We start from the raw sequence: 23,628 nt of genomic DNA on the forward strand, positions 1-23,628 counted from the left end.
ATTATAAATCTTTATAATTGACTGTTTAGTTTGTTTTTTATTTCATGCCAAAAAAAAAAAAAAAAAAGCTGAAAATAGCTATTTTGACAAAAACAATGGCCCTTTCAGCTTACTTAATTTCTACTGATGCTAGCAACCCTTATACAGTGTATCTCTTCTGTATGTACTAAAATGGCACTGTAGCCTGCAGAGAATAACAAAAGGGACACACATAATGGAAATTGTCTCATTTAGCCAAGCAAAAAGTAACAAACTGCTGGGGGGAAAACAACAAAATTCACTTTTATACATACTAAATTATAAAACCCATAATTCATTCAAAACAATTAGCTAAGAACAAGAATGCCATATCTATTATTGTAGGATAATGCAAAAGATACATATTAGTTATAATTCTATGAAATTGGTTATTCTGTATATGCATTAGTAAGATTCATACTTAGAATTAAAACTAATACAAAGGACAATGAAGGAGACAGCAAATAAAACTTTTGAACTTTAAACCACTATACAACAATTAATCCTTAAAAATTACATTCAAATACAAAAAGACTAATCTACCCATATGTACAGGAGCTTTAAGACTTTAACAAACGTAGGGAAGAAAGCAAGAGATTACAAATTAAGAATCCAAGTATAAAAAAATAGTGATCATGAAGAAAAACTATCAACCAAATGAAATTCTAGTCTCAATTCATCAACTTACGCTTCTGAAGTGGGATTTGATTTGTAGTAGACAGAGTGGGAACTCTCACTGCTCGAACGTCTGAGCAGGGCACAGAGGCATCGCATCCTGTCTGACATCTGGCACTGTTGGCTTCCTCAGGGACTTTTCTCTTTCTTACGACTTAGAATCCCAGAGCTGAATTCCAAAGCAACTTACTCCAGGACTGCTGTTCAGAGTAGTAGGACCTAAGTCCACCCACTTCCAAACTCTGGGATATACCAAATGGAGGCAGTGCAAAGAGTTTCTAGATTCAGAAACTTATCTGCATTTTTTACTCTGGTTATTCTGAGAAAATGCTGTGCTTACATTACAGAGATGATACAAAACAGTTATTAAGGTAATGCTGCAGACTAAAGACAGCACACACTTGACAAATTTTTCCCTTTAACATCTTAACATTTTAGGTAACATAAACAGCTAAATTGCTTTAAATGTCAACTTTAGAAAAGAGGCTCACTTTTTCCATGGAAAAGTACTTACTTAGACTATTCTCCCAAAATTGTTTACACCATCTACTTTCTACACTTCCAACTCCACCTTTGAAGATTTTTCAAAAAATAACAAAAAGGAGAAAGGAGAAAGAAAAAAAAAAATTTTTTTTTACAGCTTTACGCTATCATTCTACCTGCTTTTTGCTTATCTCTCCCTTCACTGCATCAGTAATTCCTAAAAAATTTTCAGCAGTAGTAATAGCTGTGTTTTGTAGAAATTTTGTTCAATTTATAAAACCCAGAAGCAGACAGTACAGCATGTAACTGAATACATACTTCATAATTTAAGAAAGATACATCTCTAATGTAGCGTATACTTTCAGAAGGGAGAGTGGTAACAGGAAGACCAAAAAGGTTGAAGAAGGGTTTCCTTTTCTTTAACTACTGTGTATTCAAATCTTTCTTTTTCCATCACCTTATTATAGGTTGCTGGTTCATTTCAAGATTGAAGATGCTTTAAGATAAATGGGAAGTTAAATTTATTCTACCATTTAGCATTTAAGCATCCTGAAGAAACAGTAAATATTATGGGTCATTTTTTTTTTAATAGAAGGCAACAAAATTAGTAGCACTTAATTGAACATTTACTGTGTCCTTAATGTTTTATAATAACCCTATTGAAAAGGTACTTTCAGAAAAGCAAAATGAAACCCAGACAAGTGAGGTAGGTAACTTGCCCAAGGTCAAACAGCTTGAAAGTTGCAGTCAGGATTCAAAACCAGGTCTAACTGATTCCAAGGGACTCTCCTTAATGACTACACTACACTACCACTTCTTATAAAATCCAGCACTCTTGTTGATGCTACATCTGAACCCAACTGAATTTCTAAACAACTGAGCAATGCTTGTTTATCAAAATAGTTAAGTTTTAAGTTCAAACATTTTCTTGAGAGTAAGCTGAAGTTAATACTTAAATCAGAAGTACAATGGTGTTTATCTTGATACTACAAAAACAATTTTGCCATGTACGGTTTTGAAAATTTTTGAACTGTTGTTTTTGAAAGAAACCATCTAATTTTTTCTAAAATATTTATAATTTTTTATTAACAAAAAAGATTGTGCTTTTTTTAGAAGCAAAAACAGAGCCTCTGTGCTCTCTAAATGTTTGGATAGTACCTAATACAACACCAGAATTCAATTCTCAATATCTGTACTTATGAATGATTATGAGAACCTCAATAACTGAGACAACGAAGCAGTTTCTTCTTCAAAGCCTCAGGAAACAGATATAATATATGGTTTCTCTGTACTTGCCTTATCTTTTAAGACAAGAAAATTATCAGTACATTCTTTTCATTTTGTTTCAAGTAAAAAAGTTAATGGTCTCTAATATTTTACCTAGGAGCTCTGGTAGCATAGTGGCTAAGGCACTTGACTGCTAACCAGAAGGCTGGCGGTTCAAACCCACCAGCCACTCCTCGGAAGGAAGGTTGGGCAATCCTACTCCCGTAGTGATACTGCCTCGGAAACCCAAGGAAGAGTCGCTATGAGTCGGGGCCGACTCGATGGCAAACAACAACAACAACAACAACAATATTTTACCTACAAAACCTAATACTAATCTTAAATGGGACATTTTCTCATACAGCATATCTAGTTCAGTCTCAGGTACTTCCAGTTTTATGAACTGAGAGAAATATGATTCCAGTAGCCTTGATTTAGCTTGCATTACATTCCAGAATACTTACCAGTTCTTTCAACTGAATTTTCAAAAACCTGTAGATTGAAGAGGAGACTTCAAAAAACTTCATTTTCTTTTATTAAAAAATCTCATCTTGCCAGTACTTCTCTGGTACCACTTTTGAGGGATAATTTTAAAAACGTATCTTTTAATAATCAAGTGATATTAAGATCGTATTTCACAAAGTTTCGGAGGGAAACAGAAATGTTTTAGAAAGTGCCCCAAGATGTCTACTTTTTATTTAAAAACATCTTGCTGTACATACCTGTGCTCTGTGAGAACATTTACTGCAGATGGGTGATTGGCACAATACGCAAGGTACAAGGTTTTCATTTGTGGCATAAGATTTAAAAAGCAGCCTCCAACTCTCTGTTGAGCTTCAGGCAACCTGAATACATGCAACACAGAGGAACATAATCATTAGTTTTACAGACAGAAGGAAAACTGTCAAGTAACAAACATAGTATTTTGATTAAGTTAGTAAGACCTCTCTCTGTACCATATCTATGAAAACAAAACACACAAATCTCAGAATATATCTCTTTATACTATAAATCAAACACGGAGAAGAAATTACAATGAAAGAAGTACTGCTACAGAGTAGTGCGCTAAATCCCAATTCTTTCCCCAAGTATTCAGACCACCAGGACTTGTGTACAGCAAAATTAAGAATCCAAAAGTCAGAAAGATGTCATGAAGACTTAAATTTTGCATAAAATTAAAAGAATTATGAAACATGATTATTCTGCCTGTAAGGTTTTCTACTTCAAATTAGCATTAGCATCAAGACAGGAACAAGAGAAAGTAAAGAGCTCTCAGTGTAGAAGGAAATCAAATACAAAAGCCATCTTTCACTTCAAGTTAAAGACTAGAGACTGTATTGAGTTGAACAGTTCCTGCCAAAATTCATGTCATTCCCAGAACTCACAATGTGACCTTATATAGAAAAAGGGCTTTTACAGATATAATTACTTAAGATCAAACAATATTGGAGTAGGGTGGACCCTAAATCCAACTGTGACCGGTGCACTAATAAGAAGAGAAGAGACACATAGGAATGCAGGCAAAACCAGAAGCTTAAAAAGAAAGCGTGGAACATTCTCCCCAAAGGTCCTTCAGAGAGCAAAGTACTAAGGACACCTTGTTTGTGGTATTTTGTTATGGCAGCCCTAGGAAACTAAAACAAAGACTGAACACATATATTAGCCTCCTTTCTCTTTCCCAAATCCAAACTATAATGACAACTAAAGTCATTTTTTAAAAACGTACAAACTCACAAAGACAAAAAGAACACAAAAACAGACAATAATAAGTTTTAGAAAATGAACAAATATGGATGGGTGAGTGTAGTAACTTGGCAGACTCAACAAATCTGAATCTTAAGTGGCAGTGAAAAAAGCCAATTATCCAAAGAACCCCGAGTCTCAGTAATTAGTAGCATCAGGTACTTGGGATAATAGGGGTAAAGGACAAAAACAAATAATTGGTTGAATGTTTGTTTAAGCAGTGAGGCCCACAGATCTCTGTATCTCCTCTTCGACCCTGGCAGAAGAGTAAAGGTCCACTCTCTAGAGACAAGAGCTGAGGATAACAGTGATAGCAGGGGTACTTGTCTTGAAAGCAGGGAGCTTAAGAGGATATTTACCTCTCCCCCTCTCCTTCCGGCAACATCCCAAGTTCTTTGCCCACTGCAAATTACTATCCCAGATGCTGAATCTAAAGCCCTGGACAAATCCATGCGCCATCACTGGTTATGTAAATTGAGTGAATTATTTCTCCTAAGCCCCAATTTCCAGACTTGTAAATACATATATGCTGCCCTATCTCCAAAAATTATAAAGATTAGATGATATCAAGTATATGAAAATATTTTGTAAACTAAAAACATCATACAAATGTAAAGAATTATTATTATAGCAAAATAAATAAATAAATAAGAGATGGTTAGATGGCCAGTTAGAGCATTATTATTAATAACCAAACTGTAAGGGCAGGACAGAAAACTCATCTATCTTTCCTCAACATTCTCTGACTCTAAACTGTAAACTAAAAATACACACCTGATATTATCATTTAAGGTGAGGTAATTTATCCAAGTAGTCAAGGTTCTTTCTAGGTCTATTATATGAGTAACACTGAGAAATAAAACCAAAGAGATTGTCTTTCCCAAAAATGGACAGGAGAGCTCCTAATGGAAACCTAATAGCCATCAGCCCTCTCAGTAATAAGCTGCTGTTCTAAAGATAAACTGAGGCACTTGGACACCTCCAAATTCCAACTCTGATGCCCAAGATCTAATTGAAGGCAGAGGAAGCTAGTTCTTTTTCCACTTATGCTAATCACTGCTTAGCAAGGGCTAGGCGTAGACTGAGGAAGACATAAAACAAGAATCCAGGGGTCTACTTACTTCTACCACATAAAACTGAGCACAGTAAACCCATAAATCACCAGGCTTGTAGATTCATTCAATTTAGGATTATTAAGTCTCTTATTGATATGTGATACTTAGCATGCTACATATCAAACGCAAAAAAGTGAGGCTGATTTTCCTCTTGACTACTCTAAACACACCAGTGAATTTTTTTCTAGTATTATAAAGACAACAGTACATATATTGTTGCTGTTATTTGGTGCTATTCAGTTGATTTGGATTCACAGCAACTCAATATACAACAGAATGGAACACTGCCCAGTTCTATGCCATCCTCACAGTCATTGCTGTGTTTGAGTCTACTGCTGTAGCCACTATGTTAATCCATCTTGTTGACGGTCTTCCTCTTACCTGCTGATCTTCAACTTTACCAAGCATGTCCTTCTCCATGGACTGATCCCTCTTGATAACATATCCAAAGTAAGTAAAAAGTGTAGTGATCCTTGCTTCTGTCTGTACTTCTTCCAACACAGGTTTGTTCGTTCTTCTGGCAGTCCACAGTATATTCAATATTCTTCACCGACAGCGTAATTCAAGTGCATCATTTTTTCTTCAGCTTTTGCATGCATAGGAGGCAACTGAAAATACCATGGCTTGGGTCAGGTGCACCTAGTCCTCAAAGTGACATCTTTACTTTTAACACTTTATGAAAAGGTCTTGTGTAGCATATTTGCCCAACCCAGTACATTACATGATTCCCTCACTGCTGTTTCCATGGGCATTGATTGCAGATCCAAGTAAAATTAAATCCTTTACAGCATCAATCTTTTCTCCGTGTCTCATGGTCCAGTTGTGAGGATTTCTGTTTTCTTTATATTGAGGTGTAATCCATACTAAAGATTGGAATCTATCAAGATGTTGCTTATTGGTACAGTTGTGAGGATTTGTGTTTTCTTTACATTGAGGTATAATCCATACTGAAAACTGGAACCTCTGATCTCCATCAGTAAATGCTCTAAGTCTTTGATGCTTTCAGTAAGCAAGGTTCAATTCCAATTCACAGTGACCCCCTTTGGGTTTGGGTTTAAAGGCAGTAAATCTTTACGGAAGTAGACTGCCCACTTTTCCTTCTGCAGAGTGGCTGAAACCTTCTGGTTAGCAGTCAAATGCCTTAGACACTATGCCACCAGAGCTCCAAGCAAGGTTATGCCATCTGCATATTTAAGCTTGTTTATGAGTCAATCCTGATGCTGCATTCTTCTTTGTATAGTCCAGCTTCTTGGTTTATCTGCTCAGCATACAGACCGAATAAATATGATGAAAGGACAGAACCCTAACAAACACCTTTTCTGATATTAAGCCATGCAACATTTCCTTGTTCTGTTCATACAACAGCCTTGTGGTCTATGTATAAGTTGTGTAAACACAATAAAATATTCTGGAATTCCCATTCTTTGCAATGTTATCTACAATGTGTTATGATCCAGCCAAATGCTGTTGCATAATCAATAAAACACAGGTGAAAATCTTTCTAGTATTCTTTGCTTTCAGCCAAGATCCACTCAACAAGAGCAATGATATCCTTAATTCCACATTCTCTTCTGTATCTAGCTTTAATTTCTGTCAGTTTCCTATCAATGCACTGCTGAAATCATTATTGAATTATTTTCAGCAAAATTTTACTTATGGTGATATTAATGATAGTACTCGATAATTTCTGCATTCTACTGGATCACCCTTCTTTGGGATGAACACAAATATGGATCTCTTCCAGTGAGTCAGCCAGGCAGCTGTCTTCTAAATTTCTTGAAATAGACGAATAAGTACTTCCAATTGTTGAGACATCTCGATTGGTATTTGTTTTAATTTTCTTCAGCTTCATATTAGCAAATGAAGATCTCAAAAGCTTTACTCCATCCATGTTTACTTTGAGAAAGTAGCTCTTCTTCAATTGTATTTTGAGTGCTTTCCTACCTTAGCGGTCAACTTCCAACACTATATCAGACCATGCTCTGCTGCTAGTCGTAAGATCTTCACCAGCCAATTTTTTTAGAAGTAGATTGCCAGGTCCTTCTTCCTAGTGTGCCTTAGTCTGGAAGCTCTGTTGAAACCTGTCCACCATGACTGACTCTGCTGATACCTGAAATACTGGTAGAACAGCTTCCAGCATTACAGCAACATACAAGCCACGGTAGCACAACAAAGTGACAGCTGAGTGGCAGAGGTACTTAATAATAACTATAAAAATGAGGGTGTAAGTGCTATTTAAAGAATAATTGGTTCTTGTAACTCAAAGAATGTAATGTAATGAAATATAATAACTCAATCAAAAAACCCAAATCCACTGCTGTCAAGTCAATTCTGAGTCACAACAACCCTACAGGGTAAAGAAGAACTGTCCCATAGGTGTTTCCAAGGTTTCTTTCTCCTGCAGAGAGAGTGGTGAGTTTGAACCTATGACCTTTAGGTTAGTAGCCAAGCACTTTAAACACTGAGCTACCAGGGCTCCTTGAAATGTAATAATGACATGGCTACTACACATAATTTATTCAAAAGTTCATTGTCTAAAAGAACTGTAGTTTTAACCAACCATCAATTTTAGAAATTCACCATACCTAACACACATATGTACATGCTACTCAAATGCATAGGTCCTTTTTAGGCATACAGAGTAGAATGCATACTTTAACATATATTCGTAACAAAGCTGTTTTACAAGGCAACTTCCACTAGACGTTTGCACTTCAATTTTTAGATCAGAAGAATGTTCTAATCGCTAGGATTTTATTCCCTAGCTTTAAAAAAAAAAAAACTCTGATACAAAGAATCATTAAATATATAACTATGAAACCATGGAAAGTGTTAAGATTTGAGTGAACATTACAAGATATCACCATAAGTAAAATTTTGCTGAAAATAATTCAATAATGATTTCTCTTGTCATCAAAACAGACTGGATATTGAGGTAATAAAAACAATGGCAAACACTTAAGGACAAGAGTACTTTAAAGATCAAACAAAAGCAATGGCACTGTCTATGAGAGAGAGAAGACAGTCTCAAGGGGCCCTCGGGGGTCTGTATCTTCTTAGTCACTTTCTTTAGTGAATGAGTGATTGTCTAAGTTGGCTTTTTATTGAATAATTATAACAGCCTTTACATATGTATTTTGCAATGGTTTTCTGGGGAGAAAAATACCCCCCACCCCACCCCCCGTTTATAACCAGTAGTTATAAATTGGGTCATCAGGGGAGTGACAGTGGATGAGTACAGAAGCCTAAGAATGATCAATAACGGACCACTAGAGGGCAGCACTGGTAGCATAGTGGCTAAGACACTTGCCTGCTAACCAGAGGGCTGGCGGTTCAAACCCACCAGCCACTCCTCGGAAGGAAGGTTGGGCAATCCTACTTCCGTAGTGATACTGCCTCGGAAACCCAAGGAGGGGCCGCTATGAGTCGGGTTTGACTCGACGGCACATAACAACAACAACAAGAGGGCAGCAGAAGATATTTCCTAGGAAACTGAACAAAAGGATAGCTTTAAATATCCTGAATCTTGGCAGGGGGAATCTTTGAAGCCTACCCCTCTACGGTGTTGCTGCTGCTGTGTGCCTTTGACTCGATTCCAAATCAGAGACCCTGTGTGACACAGCAGAATTGCTCCACAGGGTTTCCTAGGTTGTAATCTTTATGGGAATAGACGGCCAAAGCTCCCATGGAACCACTGGGAGGGTTCAAACTGCCTATCTTTTGGTTAGCAGCCGAATGCTTAACCACTGTGTTACTACCCTTCATTTTTACTGTGTAAGAAGAAATGGAGAGCTACTAAATCAAGGCTACTGGAATCATATTTCTCACACTTCCATCACTCAGCTCTGGTAGCAACAAATCAATCTTACCAAACAGACTGGATTGTATAAACAGCTACTCTGGCATGGCTCTATTCTTTCCATCCTCTTTCCCCACCTCCCTGCAAAGGCATAACATTAAACAAAAAGAAAACTCTTTTTTCTATTTATTAGGATGCTGCTTATTGGCCCAGTTGTGAAGATTTTTGTTTTATGTTGATGTGTAATCCATACTGAAGTGTGTGGTCTTTGGTCTTCATCAGCAACTATTTCAAGTTTTCTTCACTTTCAACAAGCAAGCTTGTCTCATCTGCATACCCCAGGATGTTAATGAGTGTTTGGTCAATCTGGATGTCATGTTCTTCTTCAAATAGCCAGAGTTTCAATAATTTGCTCAGCAGACAGATTGAATTAGCATGGTAAAGGGATACAATCCTGATGTGCACTTTTCCTGATTTTAAACCATTCAGCATCCCCTTGTTCTGTTTTAAAGAGCTGCCTCTTGGTCTATGTATAGGTTCCTCATGAACATATTTAAGTGTTCTTGAATGCCCATTCTTCATAATGTTATCCATAATTTGCTATGATCCCCATGGTCAAATGCCTTTGCATAGTCAATAAAACACAACTAAACATCTTTCTGGTATTTCCGGGTTTCATTCAAGATCCATCTGACATCAGTGATGTTATTTCTCATTCCACAACCTCTTCTGAATCCACCTTGAATTTCTGAAAGTTCCCTGTCAATATACTGCTGCAACCGTTTTTTAATTATCTTCAGCAAAATTTTGCTGGCATGTGATATTAATGATATTGTTCAGTAATTTTTGCATTCTGTTGCATCATCTTTCTTTGGCATGGGCACAAATATGGATCTCTTGTAATTGGTTGACCATGTAGCTGTCTTCAAATTTCTTGGCATAAATGAGTAGGCATCTTCAGTGCTGCATCCATTTGTCGAAACATCTCCCTGGGTACTTCGTCAATTCCTGGAACCTTGTTTTTTTGCCACTTCCTTCAGTGCAGCTTGGATTTCTTTCTTCAATACCATTGGTTCTTGATCACATGCTACCTCCTGAAATGGCTGAACACTGACCAATTATTTTTGGTACAGTGACTCTATGTATTCCTTCCATCTTCTTTTGATGCTTCCTACGTTGTTCAATATTTTGCCCATTAAATCCTCCAATATTACAACTCAGGGCTTGAATTTTTTCTTCAGTTCTTTCAGCTTGAGAAATGCCGAGCATGTTATTTCTTTTTGGCTTTCTAACTTCAGGTCTTTGCACATTTCATAATACTTTACTTTGAAAACATAACTTTTAAGTTGGACAAGAGCTCTACTTCCCCAAAACAACAATGAAAATACTTGAAAGATAGGAAGAACGTCCAAAATAAAGAGAAAGGTATTATTTTTTTCCTCTCTCCTCTTCATTGCCATTGCTGCTATCTGCCCTGATTATTTCTGGTACCCTGTAAAATAATCTCCTACCTGGTCCCAGAACCTTTAATTTACACCTCTCCAATCTATCGTCTATAACTAAAATAATCTTTCTAAAACGAAAGTGTGACCATGTTACCCTGTCTTTAACTCTTCAGTGTTTTTCCATTTATTCCCCAACTCCAACAAATGTTACAAAGAGCCCTGGTGGTTTAGTCTCTGCCTTCTTCTCTAGTCACTTCTCAAGTTCCTGTGTGTTACAACCTACATTCAAACCACATACCCCTATGCTCCTTCTCCTACTGTTCTTACCTGACTTCTTCCACCTACCAAATGACCACTTATCTTTCATAATTTCATTCAAAGGTTATGACTCAATTCCATGATAACTGGACCACTCCATCCTTTAATTCTGTTCTGGTTATCTAGTGCCGCTCTGAAAGGAATATACCACAAATGGGATGGCCTTAACAAATAGGAGTTTATTCCCTCACAATTTGGAGGCGTTAAGTCCAGGTTCAAAGTGTCTACAGACTGGGTGAAAGCCCCTCAACCTTGGGGTCCAGCTCTGCCTCCTGCTCCCGGCCCACTGGAGCTAGAGGCATTTCTTCACTCAGACAGCTGTTGGCTGCTGAGGCTGAGAGGCCCCAAGGTTGACAAGGAAAAAGGCACAGTCCCAATGTTACCAAACCACACAGCAGGCCATTAACTTAAGTCCATTGTAAGTCCCAAGGTCGGCAGAGCATAGCAGGCTGCTGAGCAATGACACGGCTACGTGCAGGGTCCAAGCGTGCCACAGTCTATAGACCATTACCAAGGCTTCTCCTTAAATACAAGAAGCAGACCACATTCCCAAAGATAGCTACTCAGCTACTTGTGGTAGATCCCACCATGGAGCTGACTGCCAGTCCCATCATGGGGAATAACTACCACCAGCTGTCCAGCCACTCAACCAGGCCCAGCCAAGTTGACACACAAACATAACTACCACAGTTCCCAAACTGTAACCTGTACATGCAATTGTTACATCACCAATATCTCAACATTTGTATATACTTTTACTGACCCAGTTCTATTCTATGAGGTGGGAAGCATGGTCTTATTCAACTTTATGACTTTCATACTTACCACTGAGTCTAAGACATACTATGCATTCAGAAAATATTTACTACTTCCTGAATGAATATCAACAACTTTTACCCTGCCTCCATCAAGAAAAAAGAATTATATTCATCATTTTCATAGGTAGTATCTTGTGTTTTCCTCAGTAACAACAACAACAACAACAAAAAAAAAACAGTATTTTTATTGGCATATTCAAGTATAAGATTACTTCTCTTAGGTACAGTCGGACTGAAAGCCAGTTTCTAGATGCATATAACATTACATCCACACTCCAAATGAAGTCAGAGAACTGGGTAGTTTTCTCCTTAAATTTATAAAATTCTGCTTACTTGACACTTCTTTGTCCATGTTCTCCATTTAACAACTATCTAGAAGGCTAGGTACCAAACATTATGTTCAGTGACAGAAATATATTAATGAACAGAACATAGCTTGTCCCTGAAGCCCATTTTCCACTATTATTTCCATCTTACTGCCTAATATCACAAATGCTCTCATGTACAATCATTCCTAATTAAATCAGTCTTAGTATGTTCTTTTACTCTGTATTATTCATGTGTGAAACCACTGCCTTTTATCTTTCCTCATCCTTTTTAGTGAGGAGGACCTCTCTCTGGTGGTGTAGTGGTTATGGCATTTGGCTATTAACCAAAAGGTTAAGAAAAAATCCAGCAGCCATACTGTGGAAGAACGATGAAGCAGTCTGTTTCCATAAAGATTTATAGCCTTAGAAACTCAACAGAGGTTACCATAACTCAGAATTGACTCGATGGCAGCGAGTTTGGTTTTTGGTTTGGTCCCTTTTAGTTATGTCCAATGCAAGCTGTCTTTTTTCTTTTCTGAAACATAGATCAATTGGGTAACTTCCTCTTTACCCAAATTGTAGCTTTTGCTCCCCAAATCACACATAATGACTGATATCCAGAACACTCCATCACCTTCCTTAAGATGTCATCTTTTGACTTCTTCAACACTCTAACCTAAAGCTCACTAACCCCTATGGAGTTCCATTTCAGCCACTTCCCTGGTTGATTTTAACCACTGTCATTCATGAAAAGCATTCTATGAAAACACAAATCATAATGTCTAGCTACAACCTGCTGCCGTTTTACCTCTTCTATTCTCTCACTCACACCAAACTTGCTCTTTCTCCTCCTGATTCTCTAGTACCTCTATCCCATTCAATTCTTTCAGTTCACTCCCACTGCTACTGTCACAGGCTAAGTGGTACCATTAAAATACCTAAGGAGTCCTGGGTGGTACAAATAGTTAACATTTAGGCTGCTAACCAAAAGACTGGTGATTCAAGTCCACCCAGAGGTAACTTAGAAGAAAACCTTGGCCATCTACTTCCCAAATACCAGCCACTAAAAACCCTGTGGAGCACAGTTCTACTCTCACATATGGGATCACCACTGAGTCAGAGCTGACTAGACATCAAGTGCAGAAAGAGGGAAAGAGAAAGAGAAGATAAAGAAACAAGGCACACATACCTAGCCAATAAAACCAGTTACGGCAGCCTGTGGGGAACTTCATGGTTAGCCTCTTTGCTCCTGCTCTCTGCTGTTTTCTTTTTAAACAGGACTGTTCTTTCTAATTGTTTCTGGTTGCCCCCCAGAATGCTTTTCAATGCCTTTCACCTGAAGACAACTATTACCTATCCTCTGGTCTGCCCAGACACTCCATTCAGAATCTTAACCACATGACTTCCCTATCTCCATGTATCTCAGAATCCATCTCTGGCAAGTTCTCTGAAACAAACAGTTTTGGGTTTGCCTCCTATGGATCCATCTTTTTCCTCCTGTTGTTCTAAGAAACATACTTTGTGAATTTCTGGTCTTTAATTATCTGTACTTTCTACTTTGAGGTTGCTAAGCACCTAAAAGTCACATAACTATAGACAACTGCTGGGTCACAAAATAAGTTTCATGTTCTAAACACCAAACCAGACACTGTTGCAGGCCACTAAAAATTAATGCTAACTTAACTAACTTTTGCTATGCCACAATTTTTACTCATTCCTTACCAAGCCTCAAAGAGGCTGTTCCTATTCAAACAACTGAAGACAGTTTACAGGGGGACTAGTGCCTGCTAGGAGCTCTGGTAGCATAGTGCCTAAGGCACTTGACTTCTAACCAGGAGGCTGGCAGTTCAAACCCACCAGCCACTCCTCGGAAGGAAGGTTGGGCAATCCTACTTCCGTAGTGATAACTGCCTCGGAAACCCAAGGAGGGGTCGCTAGGAGTCGGGGCCGACTCGATGGCAAGTAACAACAACAACAAAGTGCCTGCTATAATAGGTGTGGAGAATAAAAAGTATAAGGAAATAATGTTGCCATCTGTCCCATAAAAGAAGCTAATAAAAGTGTTATAATAGTGATTCTAAGTTCCATGAAAGCTCATTTTTAATTCTTCACTCTCCTCTAATTCCCAAATCTTTCACTTTCACAGTTGGTCTTACCTTCTTCTTTAGATAATGGCAGTTTTTAAAACCATAAGCTTCAGAATAGACTTGCATATTAGATACTGACCACTAAGTACTGGATGTAAGATTAAATATCTGTGTCTAAAATACAAATAATATGTAGAGGTAAGACACAAATAATGTGTTGTTCTTGTTGTTATGTGTCATCGAGTCAGACCCAACTCATAGCGACCCCTCCTTGGGTTTCCGAGGCAGTATCACTACAGAAGTATATCATCCAACCTTCCTTCCAAGGAGTGGCTGGTGGGTTTGAACTGCCAGCCTTCTGGTTAGCAGTCAAATGCCTTAGGCACTACACCACCAGAGCTCCCAAATATAATATAGATAATAAAAAAGTGAAACAAATAAAAAAAATATTTCCCATAGGGTTACGATGAAGATTTAAAAAGTTAATGCATACAAAAACATCACAATGTCTGAATGACAGTAAATACTCTCCATATATTAGTCTCTTTCCTTCTCCTGAACTTAAAAAAAAAAAAGAGAGAGAGAAAGAGACAATCATCCTCAATCTAGAAAGATCTGTGTCTCTTTACCCTCTGAAAGCTTTTCTTTTTGAGTAAGACCTGTCCCGGCCATTTGTAGGTGAAACAGATACATGGAAACACAGATGTACAGATTCAGCCAAGTGTTCAACAGCAGAGGCCACGGCCCAAAATAACAAGAAACCTTCAGGATGAGGATTCAAAAGTCTTACGGTAAATATTATAAATAGATCCTATACAGATAAGAACTAGTTTTATCTGCTTATTCTGTCATTTCCTTTTGCCTTTCAATTTAGCAGCCCTCAGCAAACATGAGGCACCAGCTACATGGGCTATTTAAGTTAAATAAAATTTAAAATTTAGTTCTTCAGTTGTATTAGCCTCATTTCAAATGTTCAAAAGCCATATATGGCCACTGGCTGCTACACTGGACAGTGTGAATAGAGAACAGTTTCTTTAATGCAGGAAGTACTAGTGGACAGCAATATTCTAACTTAATTAAGCCAAGTTTCCAAACCTTGAATGTGTCATACGTTACTTATTATGGGTTCTACAGTTTAGTTATACTTCTTTGAAGTCAAATAAGTTAGTATTTGCATTGCTAATAGACCCTTTTGAAGGCGTGGAGCCTCTTAAGTGGGTTTTTAATAGCCTTCAGGAGTAGCCACTGTCTGTCTGCAGGATAGTGACAGACTCAGCAAATTAATTTCAACAAGAGCTCTAGTAGCATAGTGCCTAAGACACTTGACAGCTAACCAGAAGGCTGTGGTTCAAACCCACCAGCCACTCCTCAGAAGGAAGGTTGGGCAATCCACTTCAGTAGTGATACCGCCTTGGAAACCTAAGGAGGGGTTGCTATGAGTGGGGTCCAACTCGACAGCACATAACAACAATATTGATTAAACACCATTTCAAGGCACTAGGAACAGTTTTAAAACAAAGTAAGAAACAGCCTCAACCTTTAAAATAACTACAATCTTTTGGGGAATATAAAACAAGTACAAAGGTAAATTTAGTGTAAGACTAAATATGATGTTTCAATTATATAAGATACTCAAAAACTGCTGTCAGCCTTTCAAGAAAGAAAAGAACATGTCTCTATGGAGAGTTAAGAGCAAACAGTCAAATACAGTTTGTAAGTCATCAGAATACTAATAATCAAAAGATGCAAGTAGGCATTATCAAATGACAAACTAGTAACTTCTTTTTTCGTAAGGATCTGCCACGTGAAACATAGTATTTTCAGAATATTGCAAACTGAAATTTGGGCACATAATGTTCAAATATTATGAAGAGTCTGTTTTCTGAAATTAACCCACTGCCATTGAGTCAGATCTGACCCATAAGGACCCCTCCTTGGGTTTCCGAGGCAGTATCACCATGGAAGTAGATTGCCCAACCTTCCTTCCAAGGAGTGGCTAGTGGGTTTGAACCGCCAGCCTTCTGGTTAGCAATCAAATACCTTAGGCACCATGCCACCAGAGCTCTTTCTGAAATTAGAGAGATGTAAATTTTGATCTCACTTCTACTACTTACAAGCTGCATATTTCAGGTAAAGCCACATACCCTTTCTGAGTCTCAGTTTCTTCACAAAGTGAATCAACTAGATTATTATTACTGCTTTTTAAAATTTTGTTGTGATTTGGGTGAAAGTTTACAGAGCAAATTCATCCTCCATACGGCAGTTCACATACACTCTGTTTCACGATATTGACTGCAATCTCCAACAGTGCAACAGCTCTCCTCCCACTCTCCTCCCCATGGCCACCTCCTCCCTCTGTCCAACTAGATTACTTTTAAGATGTTATTTCATAGCTCTAAAATTCTAAGATTCTGTGATCCCATAACTAGAGAAAGTAAATAATCCAGTCTGTATGGGATAAGAAAAAAACAGTTGTTGTCAGATTCCAACTCATGGTGACTCCATGGGCTCCAGAGTTTTCAAGGGCTTATAATTCAGAAGGAAATAATCCGGCCTTTCTTCCAAAGTGCTCCTGGGTATGAACTTTCAAACTATCTGTTAGCAGCCCAACATGTTAACAGTCTGCACCTCCCAGGGACTTGAAGGTACAGAAACAGCAAGAATATTGAGAAAAAATGCTAGTGAGGCAAGCTAAAAGTAAGCTACAGGTAGCTTTGCATGTCAGCAGGAGTCGAACTGGGTAAGCAAACACCGCAAAGCTATTGGAAATTTCTGAATATGGAAGGGATAAGACTAAAACTACATCGCAAAAAACACGAGTCTGGTGGTAGCATGTGAAATAGAATACAAAGTGAAAAGCGCACTCAATCTCAGCAATAATGCCAGTAGCAACTCTCCCCAACCACTCCTTCCCCTGTTGTAACAACCTAAAATGTCCCTTGAGGGTGGGGGGTGGGGGTGCCACAAAACTACCCCAGGTTGAAAACAGCTGGTCTAACCATAAGTTATGGTGAAATAAAGGAAAGTAATCTATTTGGACAAGAGGAGGACACTACATATGTGAGAACAGTGGGTAACAGCTGAGGCAGTAGCATCATCCTAGTATGCTCAAAAGGAAAGCATACCAATAAGATAACAAGTAGACCACCAGGCTAGGGGAAAGACGACAAAGAAGTAACAAGAGATAGGGGAATGAAACTGATAATCACCTATACCCTAAGAGGGTAACTTTAATGAAGAGAAATTTATTTTCTTACACTTCTGGAGGCTGAAAGCCAAAACCGGGATCTAGGCTATGTCTATTCCTTCATTGGCTGTAGCCCTGGGGTTTCTTGGTTCTTGGGTTTGTAGACAATCCTCACATGGGATGTGTGGGTATGGCTGTCTATCTATTGTGTTGTGGTCTTTTTATAACTCAGAAGTGATCAGGTTTAGAATCTACCCTTCATTGGTATGATCTCAACTACTGATTGACTGCATTGCATTATGCACGTAATGGAAGGCAGTTTGCTTTACCTAAGGTTAGCTGTTTAAGCCTATGTAACTGCTCCATGACAGCAACCAGATTAGTTTCTGGCCAAACAACTGGGTACCACAGCCTAGCCAAGTTGATGTACAAAACCAACCATCAGAGGGAGTAACAGGCGATAAAGCTGTATAGATTTCTAAGCAATTTGAAAGTGAAGATGATGATCAGGCATGATTTGTTTTTGAGTCCAAGGTCGTCACAAAGTAAGCGATTAATAATTTTTTGACAAATCAATAGCAGACCCTTAACCAGTAGTTGATAAAAGGCCTCATATGTCAACTAGACGACATACCTGAATCCTCATGGCAGTTTTAGTGTAAGCGGATAATAAAATTAAAACAGTACTTTAAGCAAATTAATTTCTTCATGGTATGCAGGTTAAGAGATAAAGAAAAAAAGAATGGATATGTAGAAAATAACACACGTTAAACATTGTACATATATAAATCTTTAGAAGCACTGGTTGCCAATTATTCTACTTTGTGAAACGTCAACATTTTAAGTTTTAGACAAAATAAACTATTCACAACTGACCAGGAAATTTAAAATAAAACTAATTAATAAGTCATCGATCTTTAAAGCAATTATTAAGTGCACAGTATGTGCAAATCACTATGGCAGAATTTATAGGGAACACAATGATCTACCTCTGGCCCACAAGCCCTGAACTCAAGCTTTCAGAGAAAAATAACATGTATATAAATAATTTCTGTATAAGACAAACTGCTAAGTGCCATGGAAGATATATGAGGTAACAAGAACATTTATAGCATTCAGAAAAGGTTTTCCAACTGCAGCCTAAAATCGAAAAAATGGCTAAGGATAGAGACATTCAAAGATATAGGGAAAACAGCATTCCATGAAACAATAAAGAATGGGGAAAGGGCAAGGTAGCTAGTATAAGGCTGCAAAAGGAAGGACGTAAGGTAAGGTAAGGGACTGGAGGGAACTCTGAATGCGTAAGCGAGGAGAATGACAGTAACTGTGTAATGATGGGATGACAAAGTTTTATGAACAAGAAAAAAATTTTCAGATATGTGGTATAGGAAAATTATTGGAGACAGACTATCTAAACTGGATTATTATGTTTGTATAAATATTGCTCAGTGCTTGGCCATATACTAGGTTAGGATTTCATCTGTCATCCACTGTAATGCCACAATCCCTGAGTCATTCAAAGGCAATCAATGGAGTTTTCAATGTTTGTATTTTATCAATTGATTAAAATTAAATATTTCAGTGTGCTGTATGTATGGACAGAAGCCCTGATAATCCAGTGGTTGAGTACTAGGTGGCTAATCAAAAATGTATGTACTCACCAGCTACTCCACAGGGGACAGATATGCAATCTGCTTCCATAAAGACCAGACCCTTGGGAACCCTTTGGGGCAGTTCTACTCTATCCTACAGGGTTGCTAAGAGTCAAATCTACTTGATGGTAATGGGTTGGCTTGGATTTTATGTATGCACAATAACTTCATTTTAACAGTACTTTCATTTATTTATTTTGTTCTCTTTAGCCTAGGTTCTAATTTTATTACACCTGTCATTCTCAAACCAATTATCTAAGAAATAACCATAACTGTCACTACCATTCAAACTGCGATACAGCTTATAAAAGCACTTTTAATGAGCTCACTAGATGTCACCGGCACATTAAGCTCAGAAAGGTTACTTGAGTTTTCCTACTGTGTAGCAGGACTAAGACTCAGGCACAGGTAAAGTATCAACACATTTCCTATATAACACCATGTGGATAACCGAATTAGCAGGATAGGAAAACATCCAAGAAATTACAAAAGTCATCAATGTAGACTATGACTTAAGAATTAAAATACATGACTTTCATTTTCATTCTTCTTTATGTTTCTAGAGGTTATTTTTTAGAGTATGATAATACACAGGTAGGAGATCTAACAAGTTATAAAGACTAGATTCAAAAAATGATGCACATGAGCTAGTACAAGAGACACAGCATACCACTTAAGCTATTTACACCACTTCCATCTGCAGCCTCCCAGCAAACCAAACACCAAGGTGTGATAAAAGAGTGTAGTGACATATTTAGTCCAGTATCTAAGGATTTTATAACAATGAAAACAGCAGAAGGTAAAACTGGATGTCTAAGGAAACTTTTTACTTGCCCAGAGTGAAAATGACTGGATCCTAGGAAAATCTTTTGAGAAAACATAGAACTGCTTCACAATTCTCCTCTACTATACCATACTTAAAGGAGCTCTGGTGGAATTAGCATTTGACTGCTAATCAGATGGTTAGCAGTTCAAAACTATCAGCCACTCTGTGGAAGGAAGACTGGGCAACATACTTCCATAAAGATTTAATGCCTCCAAAACCTAAAGGGGGTCACTATGAGTCAGAATCAACTTGATGGCAGTGAGGTTTTTTTTTGTTTTTGTTTTGTATACCATACTTAAGAAGCTCTAGTGGCACAGTTCCTAAGGCATCTGACTGATAACCAGAAGGCTGGAAGTTCAAACCCACCAGCCATTCCACGACAGGAAGATAGTACAATCTACTTGTATAAAGATTTACCAACTTGGAAACCCAATGGGGGTCACTATGAGTCTGAACTGACTTGATGGCAGTGGGTTTTATTTTTTTGGTTTATACCATACTTATTCCTCATTGGTGTTTATAACTAGAGAGATAAAGGGTTTATAGTTCAAAAATCACTGATTTCACAGTGGAAACTGACAACAACATTAAAATAAAATTATGAGCTGGGTGTTACTTGGTATACTTAGCTGTTGGGTTTAGGACATCTAAATGAATCCAGCATACTCTGTGAAAAACAGGAAGCTTCAGGAGACAAGATTATACAACCAGCCTTCACGTTTCTACTTAGGGTGATGGCCATCAATACCACACATGTGGCCTCTGGCAGTCTTTTAGCAAATGACTCTTAAGATAAAAAACCATAAATATGGACAACTCTTTCAAGGATTTGAGAAGTACAAGAAGGCAGCAGAGTTCGAGCCATGTTCTAGAGTGTTCCTTGTTGTTGTTAGGTGCTGTTAAGTTGGTTCTGATTGTAGTGACCTCATACACAACAAAAAAAAATACTACCTGGACCTGTGCCAACACAACTGTTGCCATGCTTGAGCCCATCACTGTGGTACCTGTGTCAATCTATCCTATTAAGGGTCTTCCCTTTTTCTGCTGATTCTCTACTTTACCCAGCATGATATTCTTCTCCAGAGACTGGTCCCTTATGACAACACAACTAAAGTACGAGAGGCAGTCTGGCCATTCTCACTTATATGGAGCATTCCAGCTGTGCTCCTTGAAGGACATTTTTTTGTTCTTCTGGCAGTCAGTGGTATTTTCAATATTCTTTGTCAATACCACAATTCAACTGCATTAATTCTTCGGTCTTCCTCATTCAGTATCCAGCTTCACGTGCATATGAGGCAATTAAAAATACTACGGCTTGGGTTAGGTTCATCTTAGTCTTCAAAGTGACATCTTTGCTCTTTAACACCTGAAAGAGGCCTTTTGCGCAGATTTTCCCAGTGCAATATGACATGATTATCTGACTGCTGCTTCCACGGATAGTGACTGTGGATCCAGGTAAAAGGAAATCCTTAACAACTTCAATCTTTTCTCCATTTATCATGTTGTTTATTAGTCCACTTTTGTGGATTTTTATTTTCTTTTCCATACTGAAGGCTACAGTCTCTGCTCCTCATTAAGTGCATCAAGTCTTCTTCACTTTTAGTATGCTAGGTTGTATCATCTGCATATCACAGGTTGTTAATGAGTCTTCCTCCAATCCTGATGCCATGTTCTTCATATAGTTCAGCTTCTTGAATTATTTGCTTAACATATAAACTGAGTAAGTATGGTGAAAGGATATAACCCTGACACACACCTTTCCTGATTTTAAACTACGTAATATCCCCTTGTTCTGTTCCAATAACTGCCTCTTGCTCTAGGCACAGGTTTCTCATGAGCACAATTAAGTGTTCTGGAATTCCCAACCTTCACAACTGGAATATAAGTAAAGTTAAAAATGAAGAAGAAACATCAATAATTGGAAAATATGACCATGGTGATAGAAATGATACCACAGAAGGTATGACAGAATTTTTTTTTTTGCATTTTATTTTATTAATTTATTATTATTATTGTTATTTTATTTTTGCAGTGTTTCCTCCCCTCCCCTCCCATCCCTGGTAACCAACAAAGATATATATATTCCATATATAAACCTTTCCTTGACTTTTTACAATAACAGACCAATACAATATTTGTCCTTCTGTGATTGACTTATTTCACTCAGCATAATGGCCTCCAAGTTCTTCCATGTTATATGATGTTTTGCAGATTCTACATTATTCTTTACTGCTGCATAGTATTCCATTGTGTGTGTGTACTACAGTTTGCTTATCCATTTTTCTGTTGATGGGCCCCTAGGTTATTACCATCTTTTTGCTATTGTAAATAGTGCTGTGATGAACATGGGTGTGCATACAGGTATGACAGAATTTTGCAAGATCAACAACTTACTCATTGCAGATATATTTTTTCAATAACATAAACGGCAACTGTATACAAGGATCTCACCAAATGGAATACAAAAGAATCATATCAACTATATCTGTGAAAAGAGACAATGGAGAAGCTCAACATCATCACCCAGAATAATGCTGGGGCGGACTGTGGAATAGACCACCAATTGCTTATAGAGAAGTTCAAGGTGAAGCTGAAAAAAATTAAAACAAGTCCACAAGAGCGAAAATACTACCCTGAACATATCCCACCTGAATTTAAAGACCACCTGAAAAACAGATTTAATGCACTGAACACCAATGACCAAAGAGCAGATGAGTTGGGAGAAAACAAACGTTATTAAAAAGACAAGAGAGAAAGAAAAGACCAAAGCGCATGTCAGAAGAGACTCTGAAACTTGCTCTTGGATAGAGTAGCTAAAGCCAAAGGAAAAAATGATGAAATAAAAGAGATGTACAGAAGATTTCAAAGGGCAGCTTAAGACAACAAAGTAAAAGTACTGTAATGAAATAAGCAAAGACTTGGAGTTAGAAAAGCAAAAGGGACACACTTGGCATTTTTCAAGCTGAAAGAACTGTAGAAAAACTCAAGCCTTGAGTTGTAGTACTGAAGAATTCTATGGGCCAAATATTGAACAATGCAGGAAAAAAAAAGAAAAAAAAAAAAAAAAAAAGTGCTGGGGGGGGGGCATACAACACAGAGTCACTGTACCAAAAAGAACTGGTCGACATTCAACCATTTCCAGAGGTAGCCTATGATTAAGAACTGGGAAGAAGTTCAAGCTACACTGAAGGAACTGGTGGAAAAACAAGGCCTTAAAAAAAAAAATGCATAGACCCATGCCACTTTAGTTTTGTATATTTCACTGTACATAATTTATATTTCAATAAAATGCATTAAAAAAATATTAATGAAAAACAAGGCCTCAGGAATTGAAGGAATACCTTCTGAGATGTTTCAACAAATGGATGCAGTGCTAGATGTGCTCACTCATTTATGCTAAAAACTTGTAGTATAGCTAGCTGGCCAACCAACTGGAACAGATCTGTATCTGTGCCCACTCCAAACAAATGTGATCCAAAAGAATGTGGAAATTACCGAACAGTATTATTAATATCACACTCAAGTAAAATTTTGCTGAAAGTAATTTAAAAATGGTTGCAGCAGCACATTGACAGGACTGCCAGAAATTCAAACAAGTTTCAGAAGAGGACGTGGAATGAGGAATATCAGTGCTGATGTCAGATGGATCTAGGCTAAAAGCAAAAAACACCAGAAAGATGTTTACCTGTGTTTTAGCATCTATGCAAAGGCATTTGACTGTGTGGATCATAAAAAATGATGAGTAACTTTGTGAAGAACAGTGTTTCTATACTACAACTAGTAGTCCCTAACCTCCTCTATCTTGCCTGTGACCAGGTTCAAGAATCTCCACACTAACTAATTTTTTATGCTCATTTCCTAGATCATATATGCCTTTGTCCAAAACAT

At 37.7% G+C, this 23,628-nt stretch overlaps 1 protein-coding gene across 1 annotated transcript in view; it reads right to left on the bottom strand.

The window, feature by feature from the left end:
• Positions 1-23,628, bottom strand: part of ARHGEF7 (Rho guanine nucleotide exchange factor 7) — a 277,670-nt gene that overhangs the window by 43,366 nt on the left and 210,676 nt on the right. Inside the window, exon 9 of the mRNA XM_007942392.2 lies at positions 3,165-3,287. Coding sequence (XP_007940583.2) covers positions 3,165-3,287 — 123 coding nt within the window. The remainder of the gene's footprint in view (positions 1-3,164; positions 3,288-23,628) is intronic.

This window comes from Orycteropus afer, unplaced genomic scaffold (assembly GCF_000298275.1).
Source record: "Orycteropus afer afer isolate SDZICR_OR568_19922 unplaced genomic scaffold, OryAfe1.0 scaffold00089, whole genome shotgun sequence".
NCBI classification, from domain to species: Eukaryota; Metazoa; Chordata; class Mammalia; order Tubulidentata; family Orycteropodidae; genus Orycteropus; species Orycteropus afer.